General features: G+C 42.4%; 1 protein-coding gene across 1 annotated transcript in view; it reads right to left on the bottom strand.

Moving 5' to 3' along the window:
* Window positions 1-15960, bottom strand: part of TRABD2B (TraB domain containing 2B) — a 407815-nt gene extending 391855 nt beyond the window's left edge. Inside the window, exons 1-2 of the mRNA XM_077450287.1 lie at window positions 15593-15960; window positions 5432-5992 (exon numbers count right to left, since the gene is read on the bottom strand). Coding sequence (XP_077306413.1) covers window positions 5432-5992; window positions 15593-15706 — 675 coding nt within the window. The 5' untranslated portion in view covers window positions 15707-15960. The remainder of the gene's footprint in view (window positions 1-5431; window positions 5993-15592) is intronic.
* Window positions 15961-20566: the final 4606 nt, after the last annotated feature.

Here is a 20566-nt window from a genome sequence, read left to right as displayed (position 1 = left end):
GCTGGGTGCTGGCTTTCAGCACGGTCGCACTTTGAATGACAATTGCGCGGTTATGCAACACTGTACCCAGATGGAATTTTTATCATTTATTTATTTTTATTTTTTTTACAGATAAAGCTTTTTTGCTGCTATTTAATCACCACTGGGTTTTTTATTATTTGCTAAACAAATGAAAAGTGACCAAAAAATTTTGAAAAAAAAAAAACGGATGCTCCATAGAGGTCTATGGAGCGTCGGATGTCACCGGTGACATGTCCGCTGACATCCGACCAGCTCCGATCTGAAAAAGTGTGACGGAGGAAAAAACTATTTTTCCATCCGTCATCGCATCGGAACGGGTGACGACGGACTCTGAGGTCCATCATAATCCGATCTCCCATAGGGGAGAGCGGCGCTCTGAAAGGTCCATCCCTGCACAGTGTGCGGAGATGGACCTGTCATCTTCCTTCTCAGTGGGGATTGACAGGAGCGATCCCCGCTGAGCAAGCGGATGTCCACGAGGCGGATCATCACGGATCCGCCCCGCGTGAAAGAGCCCTAAGTCATTTTTATTCTTCACTAATGTGCGGTGATGAGGCTTTTTTAATGGGCATCATTAGGCTGCACTGATGGGCTGCACTTATGGACACGGATGAGGCTTCACTGACGGGCAATGATGAGGTGGCACTAATGGGCACTAATAAGCTACACTGATGGGCACTGGTGGGCACTGATAAGCTGCACTGATGAGGAGGCACTGATAGGCAGCACTGATGGGCACTGATAGGCGGTGTTCAGAAAGCCGCTACCCATCATATAATGCAACAGAAATGGCGTTCTGTTGTGGCCATCTTGGTACACCTGCACTCATCCACAGTCAGAAGGCAGCAAGCGGACATCTTTTTACACCCACCGGAGTCTTGCATTTCACACTTATTTTTACCAGTAAACTCCGCTTATATAGTGAAATACAGGATTTGGACGTCCGTGACACTGTTTTGATGTTCAATTTTAAAAGTAGGGGCAAGCCTGCTGATCTCACAGGTTTGCTAATCTGACAGATCATGGCTGCTTTTAAAATTGAACATCAAAACAGTCAGATGGATTTCAAAATACTATATTTCACTATATAAGCGGAGTTTACTGGTAAAAATAAGTGTGAAATGCAAGACTCCGGTGGGTGTAAAATATGTCCGCTTGCCACCTTCTGACTGTAGGCTTACTGCGGATGAGTGTGGGTGTACCAAGATGGCCCGCGACGGAACATCACTTTGGTTGCATTATCTGATGGGTAGCCGCTTTCTGATAGAACAGGCAGCACAGATGGACACTGATACGTAGCACTAATGGACACTGATATGAAGCACTGACGGACACTGATATGTAGCACTAATGGACACTGATATGTAGCCATCAGTTTAATATAGACAAGCCATCAGTTTAATATAGATATTAAAGGCAAAACATTTGTGTATACCTATAAAAACATTATAAATACCTTATTTTTCCCTTTTTATAGGTGATCATATATTCTCTGTTCTAACCTGATCTTAGGGTCTTAGAGAGCTGGGGGAGAAGAAGCAGTAGCACACTGGTCTTCTCAGTGAACAGCTGGGCAGGGGGGGGGTATGTCAGCACCAGTTTGATCATTGGAGTAGAGCACTAGAGTAGAAAACTGACCACGCTGTGCTCTCATGCCTAGTTTGATCAGATTTTAATAGGAAAGCTGAGGGACACCAGGTATTTCAGACAAATGAAGCAATACAAATAGAACAGGATACATTTTCATACAAGTACATGGTACAGCCGGCACATTTCAGGAATATTAAATTCTGGGTTGACATATACTTTAAACACATCCTCAAACACATATGCGTGTGTGTGCTTGTGCATATATACACCGACAGTGTCAGTAGGGCAATGGACGGTGTCAGTAGTTTTTATTTTTATTATTTTATTTATTTATTTATTTTTTGATCATTTAATTATTGTCTAACCATTTTTTAGGAGTCCCATTAGGGAGCTTTGGCAAAATATCAGGGGTCTAAAAAGGAGAATATGTACCACACAGGGTGATTAGGGTGTGCCAAGACACACCTGGCACACCCTGTGCGCACACCTATGGCAAGCAGGAAGGCAATGATAGGCAAAAACAGACGCATCTCTTGTTAAATATGTTTTGGTAAAATAATCATGCTATATAAATACGGTAAAAAGTATTTATATAAATACTGTAAAAATACTGTAAAAATAACATAAAACAGTTAATCAGTTAAAAAGATTATAAACTTTAATAAATAAATACAAAAACAAAACAAAACAAAAAATAAAATAAACATAAAAAAAAAGCAATTAAAGTAAACCTAAACCCCCAAAAATAAAAATAAAAATTAATTCACACCACCAAATGTCCAACTGATGTTTCAAAATCCTCTGAATCAACTGTGGGTATAGGATAGGGTATATGGGGCTGTTTGATATTATTTTTTTTTATGGTTGAACTAGATGGTCTTTTTTTTAACCTAACTATGTGAAATAAAGAAAAAAGCACATATAGGCATACCCCACTTTTAAGTACACAATGGGGTTTATTTACTAAAGCTGAAAAGTGCAAAATCAGGATCACTTCTGCATAGAAACCAATGAGCTTCTGGGTTTTATTACCAAAGCTTAATGGAACAATCTGGGGTTAGAAGCTCATTGGTTTCTATGCAGAAGTGAGCCTGATTTTGCACTTTTCAGCTTTAGTAAATAAACCCCATTGTGTACTTAAAAGTGGGGTATGCCTGTGCATAATTTCTATTGATTATTTTTTGATAAAACAACATAAAAAAAAAAAAGTTAACTGATTAACTGATTAATTTTCTCCTTTGTGTGTCATTTCATCATTGCAATGTTTCAACCTGTATTCTATTTTTTTATTTCACGTACAATTGCTAAATGACTCTTAATTGATATATTATAATTGTTATTTTCTGTTGATCATCCAATAAAAATCTTTGAACGAGAAAAAAAAAAAAAAAATCAGGAAGGAAATATCCCTGCTTGTGCCAATGATCGTTCTCGTTATTTTATTTTCTGCCAGTGGTCAGCTCTAAACCCAAGCACAAATTATCTGATACCGTCCCATGAAAAGCAGAAACCAGGATGATTGTATAGGGATAAATTATATCAAAAAGCAAAAAAACTCAAACAATTCAACAATACCTTCAAAGGAATGAACATGATATAGCGACTTTTATCACCTGCCTATGCAACATTATCAACACGGTCTGCATAGTTAATAGGCTTTGTTTAGATAACCCCTGCAGAGGGAGGAAGGGGGTACAATGCTAGATTATTTCCCACTTTCAAAAAGTATCAATGAAACAAGCCTTCTGTTAGTGAGAATTCCCATTCATGCATGATGATAAAATCCAGATTGTTGAAAAGCGTATGTATTGTGTCACTCGTGATAAGGTCAAGGCTGGGCGTTGCTGTCTCGTTCTGTGACATTGCCCATGTGTCCACATAGAACCACCCGGAAACCTTACTATATGGGTGCCTTTAATTTGGGATTTGACACCAAGAGCATAACTACAGCAGATCCTGTGACCGCTACAGAGCTTAAACTGGCCATATGGCCACATTAAATCATTTAGCAGTAGCAAGTCACCTGTTCTGTGCTTCGGATATTGTTTAAATATAAAGTGTATAAAAACCTCAGCAATGATTGGTCATTTAATTATACCATTAAAAGCATTTTGTTATATCCCTTTAAAAAATGCAAAAAAATGGCCGTTGATCCTGCCAGAAATCTTATCAGCTAATAACATCATGTGGTGCACTGTTATCAGTTAGGCTTGGTTCACACCCATGTGTTTTGCAGTGCATTTTCAGTTTTTTAGAAATGCACTACAGTCCCTTTAACATGCTCATTTTCACATCTATGCGTTTTCAACCCTTTTTACAAAGGGTCTGAGACTTTTTTGGCTGCAGCTGGTTGTATTTTAGGTGCCATGGACTTCAATGGAAATGCAGAAGAAAAGCATTAAAATGCAGTGCTTGCGTTTTTGATGCGTTTTTGCTGGTTTCTCCTGCATGACAACAGACACCTCCCAAAAACGCGAAGCACAACAAATACATGTGTCAAAAAAATAAATAAATGCACTGGTAAAATACATCAACCACAACCCACATAGGTGTGAACATAGCCTTAGCTCAGGCATTCTAAGCTAGGGTTCTTTAAGAGGTTCCTTGTGCTGTCGCTGATTGACCTCCCATGTGATAGTGCCTGCATAGTTCTAAGGCCAACACCATTGGGCAGAGTGGAATGACACCAACTGGTATTCTGACCATGAGCACCACTGTAAGGAGGGATTCTTCCCACTGACCACCAATGGAAGGTGCCATTTTTCCCACTGAAAATGGTTTTAGCAGTGGTTCCCTTAGAGATGATGCTTCCTGTATAGTGTCACAGGCGGAGTGATACCAAATGCACTAAAAGCAAAAGCTGGCGATACCCGAATTGAAGACTGTTAAAGGTATGCTTAATACTATAATCACAGTGTATATATGGGCATATCTGTTCTGCAGTGGTTACCGGCCTGCTTTCAAACTGATCCTCAGGTGCAGTGCACCTGCAAGTTACCTGCACTGAGCCATAGACCTCTGTTTTTACCTACAGGTTTGGTGAGCTTTAAGAAAATGTGCCACATCTACAGCATATAATAGAATTCTATGGCAAAGTGTCGCTAACCCACAGGAAAGCCAGAGGTGCACTGCTCTGGGTCAACCACAGCACATCAGTGTGAAAGCAGCCTTTGGCCCCTTTCACACGATCAGTCCAACTCAATCAGACCCTACATTCACCTCTATGGAGCGGCAAATGTAAACAGACTTTTGTCCGTTTACACCTGCCTACCTTCAATCCGATCCGCTAAAAGAAAAAAAAAACAGAAGGGGATCTGTCACCTTCCATCTGGGCGGAACGGAGGGCTCATAGAGTAGAGTGGGGGCTGCATCTGTGTCCGCTCTGCATATGCGGAATGTACATGGACCTGTCATCCGCCCGATCCACTCATTGTGGTCTGCGATCAGTTACCAAGTCGCTTAAGTGGCCCTTGCTCTTCAAAAGGTTGGGCACCCCTGCTCTACAGTATGACATAAAAATGGCATGTATCACACAATGCTCACACTGAACGCTTTAGATGTGAGTGTCCTTTGTTATGATTAAGTGAGAGAGAGAGAGTTGTAATATGTATTTAGGAATGTCAAAATATTAAGGTCCTTATGAAAATCAGCATTCAAAAATAACTATTTTTTTATTGTGGTGTTTAATCTTGCAGCTTGAGCAGCTGGTAAATGAACAGGAATCTTCCATGTCATTTCACAAATAGGGAAACATTTGCTTACAAAACATCACATGAGTTAACTTCAAAAGCAACATTAATAAAGAAATTCTGGGTCCTACCTGGGACAAGTTTAACCTGTTGAGAGGGTGGCATTGCTCCTCCACCCTCTCCACAGCTCCGGTCTTCTTCCTCATCCTGTCTGCCTCTTGGGCTAAGTATAAATCCAAGACAGGTACTCCTCGAGACCTGATGTCCGCTTCCGTTAAAGAGTTTACCATCAGCATCACCCACACAGGCCTCTTCCTCTCCCAGTTCCCAGCAATGGCATTAAACAGATAATCTGCATAGAGACCCTTGCCTCTTTGGTCTGGGGTCATCCAGTGAGGCATCATTAACTTGACATATTCTAAGTGCCTTTTGAGTCTCCGGTAGAGGTCCTTGGGCAGAACGTCCTGCAGGTTCTCCCCTTGAGGGAGCATTTGACAGCTGGCCAGTGCTGAGATGGTATAAGGATCCGTCAGGTCCAGCTCAAAGTACACATTATTGCTCTCCTGAAAGGCTTTTTTGGAGTTCTGGGGTATAAAGTCCCAAACTCTAGTGTACGGTACATGGATGGTTCCAAAGAGATAAGCAGGGGGGTTTCTTTTTACGGTCCACAAGAAGGAATTTAGTTCTTCTTGCTGAAAAGAACAGAGCATGGTTAGTCAGTTTATGGAAAGCCTGCAGCTGCTTCCAAAAATGTTAAATGGTATGCGATGTGACAGATAGATAACTAGATAGATAGATAGATAGATAGATAGATAGATAGATAGATAGATAGATAGATAGATAGATAGATAGATAGATAGATAACATCACTCAGCCGGTCCAGGCTCAGGAAAGATCCCGGCGTTACAGTTGGGATCCACCCAGATGTCTGGGCCGGAAGCTGGAACAACCTCTCAGCGAACCACTGGGAGATCTAGCAAGCTGCCCCCAACCCTTCCACAGCCCAGCACTCCAATAAACAAGCTGGAGGAGCAGAGCAGAGAGCCGGTGACTGACAGTCACCGGCTCTCTGCTCAGTGAAGACAGAACTAAGAGATCAGTGGTCTCTGATCTCTCAGTTCTCAATCTTAGAAGCAGCGGGGGACAGATGCAGTATTCACCTAGGCGAATATATACCGTATATAATCGAGTATAGGCCGACCCGAATATAAGCCGAGGCCCCCAATTTACCCCCAAAAAACTGGGAAACTTATTGACTCGTGTATAAGCCGAGGGTGAGACATGCCTGTCCATTACTGTGTGTCCGTCCATCCCTGTGTGTCCGTCCATCCCTGTGTGTGTCCGTCCATCCCTGTGTGTGTCCGTCCATCCCTGTGTGTGTGTCCGTCCATCCCTGTGTGTGTGTCCGTCCATCCCTGTGTGTGTGTCTGTCCATCCCTGTGTGTGTGTCCATTCATCCCTGTGTGTGTGTCCGTCCATCCCTGTGTGTGTGTCCGTCCATCCCTGTGTGTGTGTCCGTCCATCCCTGTGTGTGTGTCCGTCCATCCCTGTGTGTGTGTCCGTCCATCCCTGTGTGTGTGTGTCCGTCCATCCCTGTGTGTGTGTGTGTCCGTCCATCCCTGTGTGTGTGTCCATCCCTGTGTGTGTGTCCATCCGTCCATCCCTGTGTGTGTGTCCATCCGTCCATCCCTGTGTGTGTGTCCATCCATCCATCCCTGTGTGTGTGTCCATCCATCCATCCCTGTGTGTGTGTCCATCCATCCATCCCTGTGTGTGTGTCCATCCATCCATCCCTGTGTGTGTGTCCATCCATCCCTGTGTGTGTGTCCATCCATCCCTGTGTGTGTGTCCATCCATCCCTGTGTGTGTGTCCATCCATCCCTGTGTGTGTGTCCGTGCAGCCTTGTGTGTCCAGCCTACCTGTGTCCCGTGCCTCCGTCGTCCTGTGCCTCCGTCCCGTGCCGAGCCTCCGTCCTTCTGCCATGCCAGGATCGCCGCTCTTCGTCGGCGCCTCGGCGGCCATTCCTCTGTTCAAAAGCCGCGCCTCCGTCTGTGATAGGCGGAACACTCAATTTCCCAGCAGTCTGTGTTCCGCCTATCACGGACATCCTCTCATCCTCGTCCGTAGTATGAGGATGAGCGGATGTCCGTGATAGGCGGACCACTGACTGCTGGGAAATTGAGTGTTCTGCCTATCACAGACAGGGAGGCGCGGCTTTTGAATAGTAGAATGTCCGCCGTCTGTCTGCTCGACACGCTGATCGGGTAGGCAGACGGCGATGACTCGAGTATAAGCCGAGGGGGGCACTTTCAGCCTCAAAAAAGAGGCTGAAAATCTCGGCTTATACTCGAGTATATACGGTATATATATTTTTTTTTTCTGACACTGGAAGGAACTTTTTAAGTCCCTAGAGCTGGTAATATATGGATTGAAATTCATCTGGTTTAGCAGGGACCGTCAGAATTTGGATCCATGTGTAGCCACCATGGTTGAACAGAAGCAATCTACCAATCAACTTCTGTTCAACCACACCGTCTGTATATTTTCACTTGATCAGCACCACAGGCAATAGACTGCAGTGTTAATCTGTGCATTATGACAATGGAGGAGGCTCCCCACTGTCCAAATACAATGGCACAGGGGGAGGATTCCTGTATCCACACTGAATGCGTGGATGGGGGAATCAGGTCATTTTATTTTCCTTCAAGCCACTGGTTGAAGGAAAAAAACTGACCCATGTATGGCCAGCTTACAATACAGATTAGCTTCTTCAAGTGCTTTTGTAGCATTTTAGTTGTGTGCTTGTACATGCATTTTTCAGGTATATTTAGACCTCTTGCACACAGGGCGGGCTCCATTGGAGTCTACCTGATCAGCAGGGAATCTGTCCACTGATCCCTGCTGAGCAGGCAGATGGCTGTTCCGTGTCCGCCCCACTTATGCAGAGCAGACACAGCCCATTCACCTCTATGGGCCGTCTATGAGCTCCATAGAGGAGACTGGAGGGTCCAATCGGGTCCGCCTGAAAAACTAACAGGCAGACCCGATCGGTCAGCTAGTGTGAAAAGGAGCCTCAGTCTTGAGTTTTTTTGTTTGTAAATGATGGAAAACTAGTTATTAGGAGAAGGAGAGACAAGATATTGTGTGAAGAACACATGTTACGATTTACAATAGGGGCTAAAAATTAGCAAATTTGTCCCAACAAAGCTCTTGTACTTTTCTGAACTTCAAATGTCAAGCTTCAAGCAATACAACATTTGGGTGTAAACAGGCATCATAGGATACAATGGGAATACTCATGTTGAGCGGTGAATTGCTCAAGTGTGAACTGAGCTTAAGACTGGTAATACAGGTATTGTTTGTTTTCAATCAGCCTCTGGGTTGATCCAAAAATATGAACAAATTCCCCCATCCACACAAGCAAGGTGAATGGAGAAATCCTCCCCACTGTGCTACCATATTCTGACAGCAGGACTCATATACTAAACAGCAGCTGAAGTTAATTGGATGCAAGCCGCTGATCGTCAAAAGTTTTCCAATCACCTCAATCGACAGATTAGTTTGATTGATTTCTGTGGAGCTGGATGACCATAGATGGATCGAAATCCAGCCCGTCCATTTTAAACCAGCTGAATTTCAATCCATTTATGGACAGCTTGATTTATACACCTTTATAAAAGCAGGTTGAATTATTGGCCTCTTCTGCGCTGTACATTACTAAGTACACAGCAGAAGGAAAAGTGCAACAACAGAAGTGAGACCAAGGGCTGTCAAAGCTAGGAACTCTGGCAGAGACTCCTCACCAATGGAGGTCACAGGCAGCATGAAGTTTATCCTATCCCACATCCACACTTAGCATTACAAACTGGCTACTGACAGGTACCCCTATTCTCTAGTTGGGTGTAAAATCTGATATTTAAGGTTTTCCAAAAAAAAAAAAAACGGGCAACTACAATACACAAATGAGAATGCAAAGCCACCAATTAAAAGAATTTTTAATCCTGTTTTCTGGACAGATTTACTACCAAATTTTTTAGCTGCTTTTTACCACTAATAACGTATCCATAAAAAAAAACATTGATATATACACACTAATTCAAACTGCATATTTGATTCATTACAACTTGCAACTAGATATAGATAGATAGATAGATAGATAGATAGATAGATAGATAGATAGATAGATAGATAGATGATATAGAAAGTAATATATAAAAATATAATATTAGAAAATATAAAATAATAATAATAATAATATAATAATAATAAAATAAAATAAAAAATAATATTAAATGTATAATAAATCATATTAAAATAAAATAGCAATAATAATAACAAAAAATGATATACATATAATATATAAACATATGTAAATTCATATATATATATATATATATATATATATATATATATATATATATATACATGATGTATATTAGTGCACTCATAGAGACAAATAGATAGATAGATAGATAGATAGATAGATAGATAGATAGATAGATAGTAATATATGAAAATAACAATAATAATAATAATATAAAAATAAATAATTAAATAATAATAAAAATAATGTTAAACTAAAATATAATATTTAATATAATATATAATCAAACATAAATACAATAGATATAGTGCAATAACCATTTACAGATATAGCTATTTACTTATATATTTTAACATGGTATTATAGGTAAATTATATAATTTACATATATAAAATCATTTCAATTTGCATATTTAACTCATTACAACTTGCTATCTATAAACTTGTTCAAGTGATAATTCTTATAAATAATGGAGAATGGAGTGGATCCATGTTTTAAGTGACTGGCTTGGACTTTATACAAGGTCTGTCTTATCTCTGGAGAGTAGTAGTGTCTATACTTATCTGATAATGATCTTACTTTTAGGAAGTCATCAGTGTTTAAGAATCCATCAATCAAACACTTCCACCAACATCCTTCATATACTAAGAGACTTCCCTCAATACTAACTGAATTCAAATTTTAGTATTTTATTCCAATTCTATTAGAAGTGAGGCACGTTGCTTGGCGTATGAAGGATGTCGGTGGACACTTTTCAGTGACATAATGGCTTTGCAAAGTGAATTTTATTTTTGGAAGGGGAACTTTCAATTATCTTAGTGATTGTGGTGAAGTGGTGCTGACATCGATCATCCAATCATGTGTGAGACAAAATCTTGTTTTTTCTTTTCCTTGCACGATTGTGTATCCTTTGCAAAGTGCATTTTTACTGTATTCCTTTGCATTCACTAAGTGAAAATTAATTTTGAAAGTGAACATGCTGTACAGAACTCCTCTGAATACTGTAAATCAACCCACCATATCTAATACATTATAACAATGTTTAGGCAAACATTGCACATTTGTAATCATTTGACATTCTAAAATGTATGGTTATTTGACATAAAGGACTTGTTGTGATCACTTCACCTTGACCAATATATGTTCCATCTATGGGGTTGATTTATTAAAGGCAAAAAGACTGTGCAGTTGCTCCAATGCTTAGTAAATGAGCAGAAGCTCTGCTGACTTCCATCATCCAATCATGTGCAAGCAAAAATGCCGTTTTTTTTTTTCTTGCATGCGATTGGGTATTCTTTTCAAAGTGAAACTTTCCTCATTTACTAAGCACTGGAACAACTGCACTTTGCAAAATGCACGGTCTATTTGCCTTTAGTAAATCAACCCCAATGACTACTCTAAGACATGTTGATGGCGGTCACAATGTACTCATTTTAAGGCTCTAATAACTTTTATCAACACGCCAGAAAAATGACACCGAGCTTTCCCCAGGAAATCACCTCTGCATATGCATCACCCATTCCGCGGTCACTCCCAGTTCAGAGACACCATGGGGTGCGCAAATAATGGCCGGAATCCTCTCAGTGCATGGCCTGATAAATAGGATTGGAATCAAAGCTTTCCGTACACCCTGCCCCCCACCGCACATCACTCCGATGGATTCCTAAAAGTACAATCATTGTCACAGAGACACTGCTACTCTCCGGGGATAAGTCTGCTGGACAGGCACTTTAAAAAATGGATCCCTTATAGTTCTTCAGTATTAAAAATATTTATCACTTGAACACGTTTTAGGCTAGAAAATTGTAAATAAATAGTCAGATCGAATCAATGTGTATAAATAAATGATTTATATATTATACATCCCACAGATAGAAGTGTTCACCTATATCTAGAAATATTTATAGTACTACTTTACTATCTATCTATCGATCTATATATCTATCTATCTTTTATCTATCTATTCATCCATATATAAATCATTATCTATCGATCTATATATCTATCTATCTTTTATCTATCTATTCATCCATATAAATCATTATCTATCGATCTATATATCTATCTATCTTTTATCTATCTATTCATCCATATATAAATCATTATCTATCGATCGATCGATCTATCTATCTAAATGGTCTATCTATCCATATATAAATCATTATCAGTTTATCTATCTATCTATCTATCTATCTATCTATCTAGTCATCCATATATAAATCATTATTTATCTATCTATCTATCTTTTATATATCTATTCATCCATCCACATATAAATCATTACCATTCTATCTATCTATCTATCTATCTATCTATCTATCAATATATAAATCATTATCGGTCTATCTATCTATCTATCAATCTATCTTTTATCTATCTACTCATTCATATATAAATCATGATCTATCTATCTATCTATCTATCTATCTATCTATCTATCTATCTATCTATCTATCTATCCATATATAAAGCATTACTGTTCTATCTATCTATCTATCTATCTATCTATCTATCTATCTATCTATCTATCTATCTATCTATCTATCTATCCAGTCTATCTATCCACATATAAATCATTATCAATCAATCTATCTATCTATCTATCTATCTATCTATCTATCTATCTATCTATCTATCTATCTATCTATCTAACTATCTATCTATCTTTTATCTATCTGTTCATCCATATATAAATAATTACCATTCTATCTATCTATCTATCTATCTATCTATCTATCTATCTATCTATAAATCATTATTGATCTATCTATCTATCTATCTATCTATCTATCTATCTATCTATCTACCTATCTTTTATCTATCTATTCATCCATATATAAATCATTATCTATTTATCTATCTGGTCTATCTATCTATCTTTTTCTATATTTCTATCTATTCATCCATATATAAATCACTATCTATTTATCTGTCTATCTATCTATCTATCTTTTATCTTTCTATTCATCCATATATGAATCATTATCTATTTATCTATCTGGTCTCTCTTTCTATCTATCCATATATAAATAATTACCGTTCTATCTATCTATCTATCTATCTATCTATCTATCTATCTATCTTTTTTTCTATCCATTCATCCATATATAAATCAGTATCTAGCTATCTAGTATATGGTATAACAAAAGTCTCAGCTCAATAAACACAGCTACTAAATGCTGAGCATTTAATACATTTACACTACATGGCAAAGCATATTCCTAGAACGCTACATAATAACCTGATTAGACATAGCTGATTATATGCTAAATGTGTACAAAAATACCCAAACTTTGCTGATTAGCAATTTCCAACTTTTGTATTAAAAAAAAATGCTGAGCAGTTTTAGTGATCACATTGGGGGTACAAAAATAATATATATATATATATATGGACTGTATTGTATATTTACTGTATGTTACTATGTCCCCCTCTCTCTCCTTCTATCTCTCTATAAATAGTAGTGCGCATGTAGATACGGATAGATGGATGATAGATAGGTAGATAAATAGATAGATAGATAGATGTTTGTACTACTCTCTTTCTCAATATATATATATATATATATATAAGATACATAGTTGTTAATTGCCCCTGACTACAGTTCCAGTCCCCATTTATAACCTGTTCTTGGTCATCCCTGGTAACAGGTCTAAATTCACAGAGAGCACAAAATTCTGCATGCCAGCCTCGGTTCTCACCATCCTTTTAAGGCTATTAAGATATATACTGTATATGCCTATCATTTATATTTCATTCTCATGCAAATTATGACACTAAATATCTGTGCATTTCAATGTAATGAGTAGGTTACAACTGGCACGACATGTAACCCAATTTAATGAATAGGTAACAGTTGGACAGTAATGGAAGGGACAGGCAGACTCAGCAGGGCAGTGTCCCTGGAAAAGTTTTTAAAAAATGGTGGAGATTTACTAAAATTGGTGTAAACAGAATCTGGTGCAGTTTTGCAAAGTAACCAATCAGCTTAAAGGTTTTATTGTAAAAGCTTAATTGAACAAGCTGAAGTTAGAAGCTGATTGGTTACTATGTACAGCTGCACCAGATTCTGTGTGCACCCGTTTCAGTAAATCTTGTGTTATGTCATATAAAACATTGGTTAAGGGTCACACACATAAAATACATAGAAATCTTATGTTATAACCCAACTGAATGAACAGATCACAGCTAGATATAAAGGAAAGGGACAGATTTTTTCTGACTTAGCTGCAAAGTATCCCTGTAAGAGTTTTAAAAAAAAGGTAACTATATCAATCAAAAAAAAAGGGGGGGGGGGGGCATAAAGATGCCATGCATAGCAATGTTATGTTATAACACATTGGGGGTAATTACGAAAGGCAAATCCACTTTGCACTGGAAGTGCAGTCTCTCTAAATCTAAGGGGTAGATCTGAAATGAGGGGAAGCTCTGCTGATTTTATCATCCAATCATGTGCAAGCTAAAATGCTGTTTTTTTATTTCCCTTGCATATCCCCCTCGGATCTACAGTGACTTTACTTCCAAGTGCACTTGCAGTGCAAAGTGGATTTTCCTTTAGTAAATAACCCCCAATGCAATGAACAGAGGTTAATTCAACTTGGCAATAAAATGTCTCTAAAAAAGTTGAAAAAATGAATAACTGTCATATAAAAGCCTGGCTTAGGGGCATACCATACACATACAATGCATAGCAATATTATGCAGGTAGCAGTTGGACAGTAATGAAATGGACAGACAGACTCAGAAGCAAAGTGTCCCTGGATGAAAAAACTGGGGAATTATGTCATAAAAATGAGATGAAGCACACTAACATACAATGCATAGAAAGGTTAGGTTATAACCAAATGTAATGAACAGGTTGATATTGAACAGTAATGAATGGGACCGTCCTATCTGATTTAGATGCAATATGTTCCTGGAAAAGTTGAAAAATGAATAACTATGCCATATAAAAGGATGGCAAAGGAGCATACACATCCAATGCATCATATGTTATCACCCAAGTTATTGAATAACTAATGAAATAGACAGAGAAAAAGATAATGGGGTATACACATGCAATGCAAAGCAATTTAATGAACATATTGTGGTTGGCAGTAAAAAAAAGGACAGATTAAGCAGCAAAAAAGTCCTTGGAAAAGTTGAAAAAATGTGTCATGGCATATTAAACATTGGGGGCATACACATACAATGGATAGCAAGGTTAGATTATGAACCAAATTAATTAAAGGATCACAGATGGACAGTAATGAAATGGACAGGGCTTATCTGAATTAGCAGCAAAATGTCCTTGGAAAATGTAAAAAAAAAAAAAAAAAAAGATAACTGTGTCATATAGAAGAATTGCTAAGGGGCATATACTGTATATTCAATGCATAGTAATGTTATATTTGAACCCAATTTTACGAGCATTTCACTGTTGTGCAGTAATTAAATGTACAGACTCATCAGCAAAGTGTCCCTGCATGATTATAATTGACATCTATGTGATATAAAAGACTAGCCAATGGTCACACACATACGATGCATAGCAATCTTATATTATTGCCCAATTGAATGGATAGGTTGTAGTTGGACAGCAATGAAATGCACACCTATCTGACTCAGCAGCAGAGTGTCCCAGGATGGAAAGATTTGGCATACATGTCATATAAAATAAGAGTAGCAAATGGACAGAAATGAAATCAGCAGACTTATCTGTCCCTGGATGGAAATAATTGGTATCTAAGTAATATAAAATAAGGGTCACACACATGCAATAATACATAGCAAACTTATACTATAGCCCAACTGAATGGACAGTAATGAAATGAACTCCTATGTGACTCAGCAGCAGAGTGTCCCTGGAGGAAAAGGTCACATAACATAATGGTCACAATGCACAGCAATCCCGCAGATGTCATTTAAGTTCACAGAGAGTAGAAGGCAGACCGATGGGGAATCCCTCTACCCATCCCAGTAACTCACCGCCTTGGGCAGTCCGCACTGACCAGTGTCCATGGGCAGCCTCCTGCACTGACCCTCCTGTAGGATGAGCAGGGTGCCCAGTACAAAGCACAGCACTCCAGTCCTGGTCCTCATGGTTCCCAGTAAAGCTCAGATCCCTTCTCTCCTCATCTAACAAGTGCCGACAATTGGGATCGGATCACAGGCTGGGGCTGTGCACGGCGCTGTGCTCCCCCATGGTAGAGGCGTGGTGGGGGTGGAGGGGTGCCGGGCACAGGGCAGTACTGAGGGCAGCTATGGGCACATGAAGGCGGCTGCAGCTCTGCATCTCCCTCCCTATCACACTGCGGACCGGCCGGACACACAGCGCTTTCCAAACTTCGCGGAGTCCCATCCTGAACTCTGCACACACCGCCCACTAGAGGGGGCAGACACAAGACTCTCTGCAGCGGGATCCTCCCCGACACCCACCGCTCTCATCATCATTAACTCCAACAACAGTCCTAGCCGGTCCCTAACATGGGACACAGAACACCTCTCCACCAGTCCTCACCGGTCCCTTCACAGTCCTCGCCGGTCCCTAACATTGGACACAACACACCTCTCCACCGGTCCCTGACATGGGACACAGCACACCTCTCCACTAGTCCCTTTACAGTCCTCACCGGTCCCTGACATGGGACACAGCAAACCTCTCCACTAGTCCCTTTACAGTCCTCACCGGTCCCTGACATGGGACACAGCAAACCTCTCCACTAGTCCCTTTACAGTCCTCACAGCAAACCTCTCCACTAGTCCCTTTACAGTCCTCACCGGTCCCTGACATGGGACACAGCAAACCTCTCCACCAGTCCCTTCACAGTCCTCACCGGTCCCTGACATGGGATACATCAAACCTCTCCACCAGTACCTTCACAGTCCTCACCGGTCCCTGATATGGGACACAGCAAACCTCTTCACTGGTCCCTGACATGGGACACAGCACACCTCTCCACCGGTCCCTGACATGGGACACAGCACACCTCTCCACCAGTCCCTTCACTGTCCTCACTGGTCCCTGACAAGGGACACAGCAAACCTCTTCACTGGTCCCTGACATGGGACACAGCAAACCTCTTCACTGGTCCCTGACATGGGACACAGCACACCTCTCCACCGGTCCCTGACATGGGACACAGCACACCTCTCCACCAGTCCCTTCACTGTCCTCACTGGTCCCTGACAAGGGACACAGCAAACCTCTCCATCGGTCCTCACTGGTCCCTGACATGGGACACAGCAAACCTCTCCACTAGTCCCTTCACAGTCCTCACCGGTCCCTGACATGGGACACAGCACACATCTCCACCGGTCTTCACCGGTCCCTGACATGGGACACAGCAAACCTCTCCACTAGTCCCTTTACAGTCCTCACCGGTCCCTGACATGGGACACAGCACACATCTCCACCGGTCTTCACCGGTCCCTGACATGGGACACAGCAAACCTCTCCACTAGTCCCTTTACAGTCCTCACCGGTCCCTGACATGGGACACAGCAAACCTCTCCACTAGTCCCTTTACAGTCCTCACCGGTCCCTGACATGGGACACAGCAAACCTCTCCACTAGTCCATTTAGAGTCCTCACCGGTCCCTGACATGGGACACAGCAAACCTCTCCACTAGTCCCTTTACAGTCCTCACCGGTCCCTGACATGGGACACAGCAAACCTCTCCAATAGTCCATTTACAGTCCTCACCAGTCCCTGACATGGGACACAGCAAACCTCTCCACCAGTCCCTTCACAGTCCTCACTGGTCCTTGACATGGGACACAGCAAACCTCTCCACCAGTCCCTTCACAGTCCTCACCGGTCCCTGACATGGGACACAGCAAACCTCTCCACCAGTCCCTTCACAGTCCTCACTGGTCCCTGACATGGGACACAGCAAACCTCTCCACCGGTCCCTGACATGGGACACAGCACACCTCTCTACCGGTCCCTGACATGGGACACAGCACACCTCTCCACCAGTCCCTTCACTGTGCTCACTGGTCCCTGACATGGGACACAGAACATCTCTCCACCGGTCCCTTCACTGTCCTCACCGGTCCCTGACATGGGACACAGCAAACCGCTCCACTAGTCCCTTCACAGTCCTCACCCCATCCCTGACATGGGACATAGCACACCTCTCCACCGGTCCTCACTGGTCCCTGACATGGGACACAGCACACCTCTCCACTAGTTCCTTCACAGTCCTCACCGGTCCCTGACATGGGACACAGCACACCTCTCCACTAGTTCCTTCACAGTCCTCACCGGTCCCTGACATGGGACACAGAAAACCGCTCCACTAGTTCCCTTCACAGTCCTCACCCCATCCCTGACATGGGACACAGCACACCTCTCCACTAGTCCCTTCACAGTCCTCACCGGTCCCTGACATGGGACACAGCAAACCTCTCCACCAGTCCCTTCACAGTCCTCACCGGTCCCTGACATGGGACACAGCAAACCTCTCCACCAGTCCCTTCACAGTCCTCACCGGTCCCTGACATGGGACACAGCAAACCTCTTCACCGGTCCCTGACATGGGACACAGCACACCTCTTCACCAGTCCCTTCACTGTCCTCACCGGTCCCTGACATGGGACACAGCAAACCTCTTCACCAGTCCCTGACATGGGACACAGCACACCTCTCCACCAGTCCCTTCACTGTCCTCACCGGTCCCTGACATGGGACACAGCACACCGGTCCTCACTGGTCCCTGACATGGGACACAGCAAACCTCTCCACTAGTCCTTTCACAGTCCTCACCGGTCCCTGATATGGGACACAGCAAACCTCCACACTAGTCCCTTCACAGTCCTCACCGGTCCCTGACATGGGACACAGCAAACCTCTCCACCAGTCCCTTCATAGTCCTCACCGGTCCCTGACATGGGACACAGCAAACCTCTCCACCGGTCCTCACCGGTCCCTGACATGGGACACAGCAAACCTCTCCACCAGTCCACACCAGTCCCTTCACAGTCCTCACCGTTCCCTGACATGGGACACAGCAAACCTCTCCATCGGTCCTCACCGGTCCCTGACATGGGACACAGCAATCCTCTCCACCGGTCCCTTCACAGTCCTCACCGGTTCCTGACATGGGACACAGCAAACCTCTCCACCAGTCCTCACCGGTCCCTGGCATGGAAAACGAGCAGTCCTCACCGTTCTCTTCCCAGTCCTTACCAGTCCCTGACATGGGAAACAGCAAACCTCTCCACCAATTCCTTCCCAGTCCTCACCAGTCCTTGACATGGGAAACAAAAACCTCTCCACCAGTCCCTTCCCAGTTCTCACCGGTCCCTGACATGGGAAACAAGCAGTCCTCACCAGTTCCTTCCCAGTCCTCACCAGTCCCTGACATTGGAAACAAGCAGTCCTCACCAGTCCCTTCCCAGTCCTCACCAGTCCCATTACATTCCTCACCAATCCCTGACATGGGAAAAAGCAAACCTCACCAGTCCCTTTCCCAGTCCTCACCAGTCCTTGATATGGGGAACAGCAAACCTCTCCACCAGTCCTTTCCCAGTCCTCACCGGTCCCTGACATGGGACACAGCAAACCTCATCAGTCCCTTCCCAGTTCTCACCAGTCCCTGACATAGGAAAAGAGCAAACCTCACCAGTCCCTGACATGGGAGAAAAGCAAACCTCACCAGTCCCTTCCCAGTCCTCACCAGTCCCTGACATGGGAAAAAAGCAAACCTCATCAGTCCCTTCCCAATCCTCACCAGTTCCTGACATGAGAAACAGAAAACCTCACCAATCCCTGACATAGGAAAAGAGCAGTCCTCACCGGTCCCTGATGTGGGAATACAGCAAAATTCACTAGTTCTTAAAGTAGTATTAAACCCAACAGAAAACTTTTATTATATTGCAACTTACCAATTCTTAGATGTGATGGTTGCTTTAAAGTGATTGTAAAGGTTAATTTTTTTTTTTTTTAAATAACAAACATATTATGCACAGAGCAGCCCCGATCCTCCTCTTCATCAGGTGCCCTCACGGAGAGCCGCATCCCATGGGGACACTTGTGCCGGGCACGCTCCCGAGTCCTGCTGCTGTGTCCATTGACACAGACAATAGGATTGGGCTCCGCCCCCCAGCTCTCATGCCACTGGATTTGATTGACAGCAGCGGGAGCCAATGGCTCCAGATGCTATCAAGCCATCCAATGAGGACAGGGACAGCATCTGGAGCTGCTGTGCTCATACTCATAAAATACATTTTTTTGTCCTCAGCAGTATTTAGCGGTCTTGTGACTTGTATCCGTGTCTGGTAAAAGCTTGTAGGAGGAGTTTTCATTCTCCTGTGACTGTCCTCTGAGGCTGCAGGACCCCTGACCCTCTGTCCAGACAGTGCTGATTGGCCCTGTGCCGATCACATGCACTCTCCCAAAAAATAAAAACTCTCTAGCAATAAACACCAAACTGGGCATGTGCAGAATGCCCCCAAGGCTTCGTACTTTCAGAAGATGGATTGGGGACTGCGCAAGAAGGGGCGGATCAGAGAAGACTGATTTTGCTGTTGTGGGTTTAGTAACAATTTCACTGGTGTTTGGCTTCAATTTGTTAGTGTATCTAAATCTGCTAATATGCCTAACATTCCCATCCACCCAGATTGACAATACTACTGTCCAAGGGTGTCACTGTTGCTCCTTCATCCAGAGTGGAGGAAATCTAAGGCGGCCCAAAGATGAATCAGGTTTTTTTTTTGTTCAACCAGCAAGCTGAAAAAAAAGGAAGTGACCCAATTCCCCCATCCACACTCTCATGATATACAATAATGGATGTGGGGGGCTTTTGGTGGGCGTGATTTTTTATTTTTATTTTGGGGGGGAGCATTTTATTCTATTAAAGTAGGCCAGTCTGGATAAAGTCCAGGGCAACATTTTTGACCCAGTCAAGCCCTGCTCAGGAGTGAGCGAGAGAGGGTGGCTATGCTCTAACATACAG

Source organism: Lithobates pipiens, unplaced genomic scaffold (genome assembly GCF_037356315.1).
Source record: "Lithobates pipiens isolate NorthernLeopardFrog02 unplaced genomic scaffold, aLitPip1_a1.2 Scaffold_23, whole genome shotgun sequence".
NCBI classification, from domain to species: domain Eukaryota; kingdom Metazoa; phylum Chordata; class Amphibia; order Anura; family Ranidae; genus Lithobates; species Lithobates pipiens.
The sequence above is the reverse complement of the archived record's forward strand: the minus strand, read 5'-3'. Positions and strand labels throughout refer to the sequence as shown.